We start from the raw sequence: 11,733 nt of genomic DNA on the forward strand, positions 1-11,733 counted from the left end.
GCTATTCATAACTCATTATTCGATAAAGACCACTCATCCACCATTTTTGAGAATTGTGATTGGCTGATTAAATATTAGGTTTAAATATGCTTTCGCTCGCGTTCCATTGAACGCTCAAGACTCACAACATTCCGAACATTTAAATCAGCATGGATCGTTACCAAAAAACTTATTAACACCACTTGTGCTTATCGGACCGGGATTCACGTTTTACGTGTGGTTTTTGGCGACATGTGCTTGAGCTGCTAAGTAGCAAGCTCCAGATGTCGACCGCAGATCATCCCCACACCGATGGCCAGACAGAACGTGCCAATCGGGTCGTGGCGGATGTCTTGCGTACGATAGTACCTCCCAACGAATGGAGCAAACAATTGCCCTTTGTGAAGTTCTAATAAATAAAAATGTCCACACCAGTACGGGTGAGACACCATTTTATATTAGTGGACTGCGCCATCCAAGGACGACAGTCTCGTCTGTGCGCAGCTCAAGACTTAGTGGGGGAGGACCCCTCACTATGCTCGCGAAAGAGGGGCATAGTTCCGTCAATATGACGATGACCCGCGAGGATTTCATCTCAACGACAGAAACTTGCCGTAGTGACCCTGCCAGTTTAGCAGAGATCAATAAAACTACGCCTAATGACCGACCTCTCGGCAGTGTCATAGGCGAGTTTGATGCTAAAAGTGTGAACGAGGCTCAACGCTTGTGGATGAGCGATTAGCCATCACAAAAAATCCGTGATGCCATGGCAAGCGCACAGGACAAGCAAAAATAATACGCGGACCAAAATGGTCGCAAAAATAGTGAACGCTTTAAAGCGGCTGAAAAAGTATAATTAAGTTACCTAAGAATGCAATTTATGCACTACCTGGAGGTATTACGAAGATGTTACGGCGTTTCATTGGGCCCTTCACGGTGGTCGAAGAGGTTGGAGCTAGAAGAGCGCGCTCTATGTGCGACGCTCTTGGCCCGTTTAAACGAGGCCATTTAGATGGAGGGGGCATCAGTGATATGCCACCCGTCACATAGCCACGTTCTAAACGACTGGCTTGTGACACCGACTGAGCACGTTCACGTGTCGTCGGCGGAGCTTTAGGCTCCGAATCCTCGTTGTCAGACCTATTATGGATTATGGTATGAGGCGTTTTATTATACCCAACGGAGAAGCGGCTGCGCCTTTATAAGCAGCGCTCTCATTACCTGTCGCTGCGCTATCCAGCGCAGACGACGAGATAGAATTTGTAAATGCTGCTGTCTCCATGTTGTGAGCCATAAGAGAAGTTGAATGGGCGTTAATACGCCATCATCCTTCCTCATGAGCTCGTTGTCCGCATCACTACGATGAGGTGACGGCAATGGTTGCGACTCATTGTAGTCGACAAAAAGCGACGGATCAGTATCCTCACTGTTAAAGTGGGATGGATCTTTTAGTACCGTTTACGCGACAGCAGCAGTAGCAGTAGCTGTCGGAGTTTCGACTAAGGTATTAGACGCGGCCGGCGAGTTAACGCGGCCGTGCGCTTAGTGCGATGTTGAGTGGTCGTCTTCGCAGACGACTTACTAACGTGGCCCCTTTTAGGTGGCATCTTTGGCGCCGTGTATGGAATCACAGGTCGCTAGAGTGATTGAGTGATTGAGTGAACTAGCGGCGCGTAAAGCTGCTCGCAGTTCCTCTCTCCTCTTTGACGAATTTAAGATGTAAATTCGTTCTAAAAGGGGGGATGGTGTAACGTGCTAAAAAGTTGCCCTTATGTTACACTGTCCCCGTTAAGTACACTTTGTGTACTTAAGGGGATGGTCAATATCTTAAACAAAGGAATTAGACCCAGCACTCGGGTGTGGTTCACATTTATGACCAACGCTTGTGTATGTGATGCACATAGAAGCATTCACATTAGGAGGGATGTCGCCTAGCGTCATCCGTTACGCGAGGTATTTAAAAAGATACGCTCGCAATACATATTAAGTGTTATCTATAGAGATGACAAAGTGATTTGTAAAAATTGGTATATATGTTCAATGCGATTAAATATAAATCAGTAAAAAACTACTTTCTACTTGGTAAGTGCGCACGAGGAGCCGGATTACCGCTCCCGTGACGACTCTTAACTAAAGTATTTAGTGCGTTGGGTGAGGTCGCTAACGCGCCCACCACAACTACCTCTCCAAACGCAAGAAGAGCTGGTTAGGCCGCTTCCCCACTGTGAGCGTGGCCGCATTACGACGTGCCCGCCTACATCGTAAATGCCAGCTTTAACTGCCCAGAAACTTTCTTGTTCAACCCGTCCTATGGACTCGGGCATCCAGTGTAGTCGGTATACATTATCCAGAAACAACAGAGCGGCCTCCTTCCCTGTGATCGATGTTTTACACGGTGCTTGATGCAATATTTTGCTCGGTCTGTCTACAGAGGCGACGAGCCCCTTCCAACCCTTATGATCGGGCGGCATGCCAAACATGAAGTCCAGATTACTGACTTCAAAACAGTTGATTAGAAATGGTAGCGGCTTCAGTGGCGCACTGCTGGACGGCGCGGCTTAATGCGCTGACACTGTTCGCAAGAGAGAGCGAATATAGTTGGCCACCCATCTATATAGGTGTGGCCACCAAAATTCCTCTGACACTCGTAAGAATGCCTTTTCACGGCCCAGATGCCCACTAGATGGCGCATCATGGAGCTCGTGAAGGATCATTAGCTTGAGATCTGTGTCATAAGGCACATTGATTCTCAATGGATCACAAGGTGACAGCTGATGCCATAACAGGCCACCAATGTAGCTAAAGCGATTTCGATTAGCTTTCAGGTGCGACGGAAGGGAAACCTTTCGTCCACCAAAGCGATCCATCAGCAGGCGACAATGGCGTCCTGACTGTAGCTCTCTTTTATCTCAGAGGCCAATGAGCTCGTCACGTGGTATGCCTTCATGGCTGCCAACGTCGACGGCTTAAATTGTGCTTTAGCACTAGACACACTTTCCTGGTGTCTCACATCGAAGTCTGATCTGCGCGATAAAGCGTCAGCCAAGACATTCGACTTACCCGGCTTATATTCAACTTTGAAATTAAATTCAGAGAAGAATGTGAGCCATCTTGCCATTCTAGGCGAGAGGTGCGGTGAGTTTATTGCGGTCCGCAGTGATGCGTGATCCGTATAAACCACAAATGGTTCGGTGCCCAATAAGTGCACACGAAACTTGACAAGAGCATTCTTTATTGGGAGTAGCTCTTTGTCATGCACAGGAAATTCAGTTCTGCGGCTTTTCAAAGCTGGGACTGATAAGAAATGACACGGTCAACGCCGTCGTCATCCTTCTTCATGAGTGCACTGCCGATTGCAAATTACTTGCATCGCAGACGATGCTAAAGGGCTTATCCGCGTCTGGCAATGCCAAGACCGGTGCCTCTGCAAGTGATTGCTTCACTGATGTGAACGCATCATCTTGTTCTTTTAACCAAACCCATTCAACGTCCTTTTAAAGGATATCAGATAATGGTCTAGTTTGCCAGGCATTATTGTTGCTATACTAAAGCAAGTAATTAGAAGCCCTTGGAATTGGCGCAAATCCTTCACATGCCGTAGGATTGGCCATTCCTTTACTGATCTTACCGTGTCTGGATTTGCTCGTACACCATGTGTACCAACGATGCAGCCCAATACAGGTATCTCACGGACCCCTATGATGCACTATTGCAAAATCACGTGCAATTGGGCGTTCTTCAAAGTCTGCAACACAGCATCTAAATGACGCTTGTGCGACTCTATTGCGCTCGGCCCGTCCTCGGCCCTTCTATGCACAAATACATCGTCAAAGTAATGAGGCGCGTAGGCACGGTGCTGACGCATCACGTGAGCCACCACTCGGTTGAATGTTGCTGGTGCGTTTTTCAACCCTTGGGGCATCACAAGCCATTTCCAAAGCATACCGCTTAGGGTTTTTACTGCCGTTTTGGCTACATCGGACTCCCTCATAAGTGCCTGATAGTAGCCATCCTTCGAATCCAACGCGAAAAAGATATTCGACTTTATCATGGAGTTCCACAAGAGATCTTTCCGCGGGATTGGCGTTTGCGCCGGTATGGTCGCCGTGTTCAGCTTATTATAAGCATGAACCACGCGCCATCCACCTGTGGCTTTACGCACACAAAAGGTCGGGCTGCAGTGAGGCGAGTTGCTCTAACGCACACTACCCGCCTTTGCTTGCTTGTCGAAGAACTCATCGATACAATCGACTTGTTCTTTCGGCAGCGGCCATTGCCTGGTCACAAAATATTTGGTGCCAGGTTCGACGTATATCCCGTGCCCGATGCCCCTATCTGATGATAGGCGGCTCGGCACTTCTTCTGAGAATATATCACGATGTTTTCACAATACTTCAAAGAACGGACTGTCTCTCAAGGCATCCCAGCCTTGAGCAGCGAACCGTTTCTTTTTGTCCGTTTCTAGGACGCTCTCGTCCATTGTGGACGACGAGCAACAGTCTACCAAGCTCTCTTCTGAGACTGGTGTGACTTTTTTGTGGGTCTTTCCTTTCTCTAATTCATCAAGAAACAGATCCCACGACATCTCCTGGGGATTTACTATCTCCTCGGCAGATTTAAAAACTTGCCGGGGCACCTCAACTGAGGATGCCACCGCATTTTTGTCTTTCACAGCCTCGTACACCTCGTTCGAAGGCCCGTTATCTTAATCAGGGACTGATCCAAAGGTCACTCGCTTAGACCGTGCCTTAGATCGTCCTAATCTGTCGGGTACTCGTCCTTCGAGTCGCCACGACCTTTGACTGGGAAGCGGGTGTCGTTGCACTCCTGGCTAACACACCCCTTCCAACCGCACCAGGCTCTAGGCACTGTGCTGGTTTATGTGACGCATGATTTTCCTGTCAGCTCACCGCCTACTGCCACAGGCTCTCGGCTCTGTGCAGGACATTCGGACGCATGACTACTTGTCATCGTCCTATTCACTACCTCAGTCTCCACGAGCTGGGTAGGAATTGGTGACGTTTGACATCCCGCCAACGGACCCTCAACTGTGTTCGACACGACATCAGTTGCATAGGCCTCTCGCAGGAGCACATCCTTTCCGGTGTCCTGCGTAGAGTTCGCAACTGTGCGTGTACGCCAGTCTATCCATGGTTGGTACTTTGCCAACCATGGCATGCCTAGGATGAGGTCATACGGACTCTCCATNAGGCATCCCAGCCTTGAGCAGCGAACCGTTTCTTTTTGTCCGTTTCTAGGACGCTCTCGTCCATTGTGGACGACGAGCAACAGTCTACCAAGCTCTCTTCTGAGACTGGTGTGACTTTTTTGTGGGTCTTTCCTTCCTCTAATTCATCAAGAAACAGATCCCACGACATCTCCGGGGGATTTACTATCTCCTCGGCAGATTTAAAAACTTGCCGGGGCACCTCAACTGAGAATGCCACCGCATTTTTGTCTTTTACAGCCTCGTACACCTCGTTTGAAGGCCCGTCCTCTTAATCAGGGACTGATCCAAAGGTCACTCGCTTAGACCGTGCCTTTGATCGTCCTAATCTGTCGGATACTCGTCCTTCGAGTCGCCACGACCTTTGACTGGGAAGCGGGTGTCGTTGCACTCCTGGCTAACACACCCCTTCCAACCGCACCAGGCTCTAGGCACTGTGCTGGTTTATGTGACGCATGATTTTCCTGTCACCTCACCGCCTACTGCCACAGGCTCTCGGCTCTGTGCACGACATTCGGACGCATGACTACTTGTCATCGTCCTTTTAACTTCCCCAGTCTCCAAGAGCTGGGTAGAATTGGTGACGTTTGACATCCCGTCAACGCACCCTGAACTGTGTTCGACACGACATCAGTTACATACGCCTCTCGCAGGAGCACATCCTTTCTGGTGTCCTGCTTAGAGTTCGCAACTGTACTTGTATGCCAGTCTATCCATGGTTGGAATTTTGTCAACTATGGCATGCCTAGGATGAGGTCATATGAACTCTCCATACATAGCACTGTGAACTTCTCTTTACAAGAGAAGTCACTAAAGCTGAAGGAGAGTTCTACCTGAACTCCCTCAGACTTAACGAGCGCGCCGTTCGCTAAACGAACGGTTGCCTCTTCTCGCTTGCCATCCTGGCAAAGCGACTCAAATATCGCTGGTCTCTTTCTTGAACCGCAAGTTTTACAAATTTTGTGATGCACCCGAATCCACTTGGTGGGTCATCACCTGAGCATAGCCTCGTACTTGGGCGCTATAGACCAGCAGTTTTGAGATCCGAAATTTTGAGACATCAGGGACTATGCTACCCATTTGTTCCACAACTCTGAACTTAGGGGTAGCTTTAGAGTCCGCGTCAGTAGAACATCCCGCCCCTACTGCGCTCCAGCATTTCCTGACCCATTAGTGGTCGATGCAGAACTCATGCGTCTCGCATGCTGGTTCTTGCCATCGCCCTTGAGGAAGGGAGTCCTCTTGCTGGGCGTCTTCGATCCAGCAGAGACCCTGGCATAGCAGCGAGCTATCATATGGCCGCACTTGCCGAATCTATAGCAGACAACGTCTGCATTGCCCAACTCCATTGGAGTGGCATCTGTCCTCTCGGCCGACGGCTTATGCCAAGCAGTCGCCGAGGCACTGTTGTAGGATTGCTCCTCAACTAAGGCAATTTGGATTGCCTCTTCCATCGTCGACGGCACCTTTCTGAAAAGGCCCTGTCGCGATGGGCCATGCCGTAGTCCGTTCATAAACGTAGGCACCTTATTGTGCTCCGATACTGGACCTACGATAATGGACGCCGACAGCGAGCGCATCTCTTGCACATAATCTTGCAGAGATCGCGTCGCCTGTCGCGCCCCAAAGAAGCGCGCCTGAAGCAACACTTCGTTGTTCGGCGGCTGGTACATGGCGCGAATCTTTTCCTTAAAGATCGCCCATGTAGGGAACGCCTTTCTGTCCGCCATAAGCGCCGAGTAAGACCACTCTGAGGCCTTACCGCGCAGATGCGACATGGCGTACGACACCATCCGGCTGTCGTCCCCGATGACCGCATTGCTCCACTGCTAAAGCCAGTGGACAATCGTGTGCGCTGCAGTTCCATCAAACTTGGGCGGGTCCATCCGAATGGGCCTCGGTTGATGCGGCCGGGCAGAGAGCATCTCAACAGTCCTGTTGAGAGCCTCGCTCCAAGCCTGCAGCTCATCCTGAGCGTGAGTGACGGACTCTGCCGCAGCATGGCCCCGTGCCTCGGACGCGGCCCTTCGCTGTCCGAGCACGAATGCCTCAAACTGCTCCAACTGAGCAACATGTTGCTCAGGAGGACTACCCAGGAGCCTGGCCAGGGCTTATTCACCACGTCCCTGCGCCATTAGCCCTGCCACCTCCCGATGATGTTCGGAGAGGTGGGGAAAATGAGCCCAATCAATGTTGAGGCTCATCCTCACGTACACACGCAGAGATGCGGTTCGTGGAGAGGATTTCAAGTGCTACGAAATGTAGGCGGGCACGTCGTAATGGGGCCACGCTCTACCTAGACACACCCTAGCACATCGAGAAAGCGGTTAAACCAGCTTTTCTTGCGTGCAGTGAGGTAGTTGTGGTGGGCGTGTTAGCGACCTCACCCAACGCACTAAGTACTTTAGTTAAGTGTCGTCACGGGAGCGGTAAATCGACCTCTCGTGCGCACTTAGCAAGTAGAAAGTAGTTTTCAGACTGATTTACATTTAATCGCATTAGTTTTTATAATCAGAATGTCATCTCTATAGATAAACCTTAATATGTATTGCGAGCGTATCTTTTTAAATACCTCGCGTAACGGATGACGCTAGCTGTCATCACGGATGACGCTAGGCATCATCCCTCCTAATATAGATGCACCTGTGTGCAGCAAATACACAAGGGTTGGTCACAAATGTGAACCACATCCGAGTGCTAGGTTTAACCACTTTATTTAAGTAATTGACCATCCCCTAAAGTACACCAAGTGTACTTAACGGGGACTGTGTAACATCAGGCTTACTTTAGCCCGTTACATACGATCACAATCACGAACCCTTTGCCGACTCAGCTGTTCATCCGCAAGGACGCGCGCTGACAGAAGAGCAGCGGAAAGATGTAATCCAAGCTGCGGTTGATCGACAGAAACCTGTCCGAATAGTGGCCGCAATGCGCCGTCGCAGGGATAAAACAACCCCCCCCCGGGAATGCTAACAACTTCAAGCAAGTGGAGCATCTGCACATCCTAGCTGGTCGTTCCCCGCTTGTTGCTCTTCTTGATCGCCTTGAATATCGCCCTAAAGTGCCCTTTTTTGCTACATTTTATGGTCAACAAGAATTGACGCATCTATTAACCATTCCCCTTCCGCGTAAGAAAATTGCCGCCGATTTAGTACTGAAAGATTTGGTTGATCAACTCAACGTACAAGATCAACTGTTTTGGATCGACTTTGATGCACGTTGTGGAAGTACGATGTAGTCAAAAGGGACAACATTGAAGATCAATGTTCTTTACAGTAATTTATATTTAAATGATAAATGTCAATCGATTTAAGTGGAAGTACCGTCCACGCATCGAATTTTTACCTTTGCCGACTTCATCATGGCTGGTCAACGTGAGAAGATTACCTTTAAGCGTTACGGCATATACAACAGGTGTTTTCTGCCTTTAGTACCTAAGACATTTGTCACTGATCGTGAACTGGCCTATGTGAATGCCCTTTCGACAGTATTTGTTGACCATAACAACGTTAAATTCCTTTTGTTTCAGTAAAACGTCAGTGAAATATTTTACGCAGCAGAAAGACCTTTGCAAGCTTTGCAGCCTCCAAAAGTCTTGAAGAGCATTGGAACAGCTTGATGCGATTGAAAAAATGCAATTTTATACAATCGACAATTGACTAGTATGAATGAGATTTTTCCTCGCCATGTCATGATTTTTCTTGAGAAACTTGACTGCAGTTCCAGGACCTTTTTGAAGCAGTCTTTATATGAGATACGCTGCATTTTTTGGTCATACATCAGCTTCGCGCGTTGAAAGCGCGCGTGTAGCAGTCAAGGATTACTGTGTCTACGGGATATATTTTGACGGTGGAAAATATATGCCAGCTCGCTTGTGATAAATAGCTTGCGACTACACACTTCAAAAAGGTCGGGAGCGGGCGTCAATGGGGTTTGGCTAAATATAAGTATTTTGTGCCGTTACCGGCAAGGTTCCTGCTGCAGCTTTAAATATAGCAGCAACGCGGCACATACCTGAAGAAGAATGATATAACAATGTGGAATGTCGCAGTATGTTTACTTCGAACATTGACACACCATGCAGGCACAAGTCCGACAAGCTGCAGCCGAAGCAGCAGCAATACCTGCCAGAATGCCAAGGATGCTAAGCCTCGAAGATTTGATTCACACTGGTGGTTGTGCAGCCTTATTGGCAAGAAGAATGCATGTAGCACCCACATCAATTCGAGAAAGAATATAGCGCATCCAAGAAGAATTTGAATAGACCAAACGTAAATGAGCAGTATCCGAAGAGGTTTATTTTTATAGTTATGAGGGACACAAGGATAAATCTGACATAGTTATCTGCATAGCTTGGATTTTTGGGCACTCCAAAATCAGACTTTGCGGCAGAAAAGTGCTTGTAAAAGAAGTGGGTATAATCATCACTAAGTCCGAAAAGGGCCAACAACGCCAAAAACGAAAATTGCGTGTAGCCAGCTCTTCAAAAATCATATTTCTCTTATATAGGGAAACCTGGTACTTTATGGATGCAGAAATTTGGGCATCCAAAATCACTATGGGAAATTTTTCGGCAGAAAAGCGATCGTAAGAGACGTGGCTGTAGTCACCACTACGTCCATATTAGGCCCAACACGGCCCGAAAAGCAGAAACTGTTGAGCCGTAGCTCCTCAAAATCGGCTTGACTAAGATTGGAAATCGCGCTGGAGGTATGGAAAAGTTGTGTCTTCAAAAATGCTTGTTTAATATTTTTAATGGTAGGTGAGTGGTGGTTTGCGAAAAGGGAGTGGTGAATAGCGGCTCCCAAAAAGTAGCATCGTTTTATAATTTTGACTTTACTGTGACTATATTACCAACTTTAGTTTTATTTAGGCAACAAAAACAATTATTTGTTCATTGGTTGATTTATGTTTATACCAACCCCGCCAATCGTTATGGGACACGTTTGGGCGGTGCGCAAGAAGTGCTGTACATAATTGTTGCTTATGTATTAAATTCAGTGGATAGAAGATCGTTATGAAAGAACTTAATATAGTAATACAATTTTATTAGTCTCTTTACTAAAGCCTTACTACTGACCTAGAGTAGCTAAGACTTCTTAGCTACTAATGACCCTCATTTCTTATTTCAGAAAAAGTCACCACCCTTCGCGTACCCTCAGAAGAGATGAGCGTCCTACAATGAGGATCTTTGAGAGAACATGCCTTTTTAGGGGTTCACCTGCGCCCTTATTTAAGGCAGTGGTCAAGACAATTAGGCCGCGTACGAAGAGCACAAGAAGAAGTGCTGCAACATGCAGCTGACGATATTACGTCTGACATGCCAAGGCTAGAAATGAAATTCCTTGTCATTGCGAAACGTGCTCTTGCAAAAGAAGACGTTGCGCTGTGTGAAACTCAGGTAGAGCGTGCCAGCGAGCAGCAGCATCATTATCACAAGCTCGCGCAGAAGCATAAGAAGGTGAACAAGACACGTGACCAGGTAAAGATTAGCATACCGCTCAGAAGGCAGTCTATACGATGACACATCAACACAACCAATGTTGAAAGCCTTTAGCAGACAGGCTCGAGCCTAGGCCTATGAAGTGGGGGGCGGAGAAGACTTGCGCACCACCGCGCAAATACTACTTCGTGAAAACGGAGCTCATTGGGTAAAAAAATGTCCAATAGCTAGTGAATTTTACAAGGAAGCAGCTTTGAGCAAATGAACGACGTGAAAATAAACAATTGCAAGTAAAAGCTGTCCAGTTTTAGGTACGTCTAAAGACCTACTTGTTATCCTCAAAACCGTTTTCAAAAAGACATCCTGGGCAGATACCCGCGCCGACTGCATCCTGCTTACTTACCGAATGGTATGTGAGCTAAATGAACTGAGTCCCTGTGCTTGTGTAGAGAAGGTGGCTACACCTGTTGAAGTACCCACGCAAGCAAAGGAAATCTTTCCGCGAATGCGCACTATCACACACTGTACTTTGAGTACACAGTATGTGCGGACATTATGATGCGTTAGCTGCGCCAGATATATAGCATGAAAGCGATGGGAAAATTTGACAATGATTTCGTAGCAACCCGTTTGCTGTGCAAACATGTATAGGGTAGTTATTAGATCCATCTTTCCTGAATCGAACATTGTAAGCTACGTGCACGCACCGAGGTGTAGCATTTTCTTTTAGCTGAAGAGAGACAATTAGGAAATAGGAGGTACACGCTACCTTCTCGTCCTCAAAGACGAGTTAATTTTTATTGTGAGTTGGCGCCATGTGTTTCTTCAACAAGCTCCGTGACAACAATGGCTGTGCTCGACTGGACAAAAAGATTCGTCCTGCCGTCCATGTGGGTCCTTTGACAACGGCAGCATTAAAACAAATCATTGATGAAGAATCTGCTTGACCGCACGATCGTGCTACATAAGTTTGTGCACGTGGATACTTCTTGGATGAAAGGGACACTCAAGCACTTGAACTGCGATGCACTTCAGGTAATTCGAGTACTGATCTTTGAGACGCAACCTGGAACAAAAGCTG

General features: G+C 47.7%; 1 protein-coding gene across 1 annotated transcript; it reads left to right on the forward strand.

The window, feature by feature from the left end:
• Positions 1–10,529: 10,529 nt before the first annotated feature.
• Positions 10,530–10,733, forward strand: CCR75_006596 (uncharacterized protein; the record flags this gene model as incomplete). The annotated part of the gene is made up of 1 exon (XM_067964664.1): positions 10,530–10,733. The coding sequence occupies one exon, from the start codon at positions 10,530–10,532 to the stop codon at positions 10,731–10,733; it is 204 nt and encodes a 67-aa protein (XP_067820865.1).
• Positions 10,734–11,733: the final 1,000 nt, after the last annotated feature.

This window comes from Bremia lactucae, linkage group LG12 (genome assembly GCF_004359215.1).
Source record: "Bremia lactucae strain SF5 linkage group LG12, whole genome shotgun sequence".
NCBI classification, from domain to species: domain Eukaryota; phylum Oomycota; class Peronosporomycetes; order Peronosporales; family Peronosporaceae; genus Bremia; species Bremia lactucae.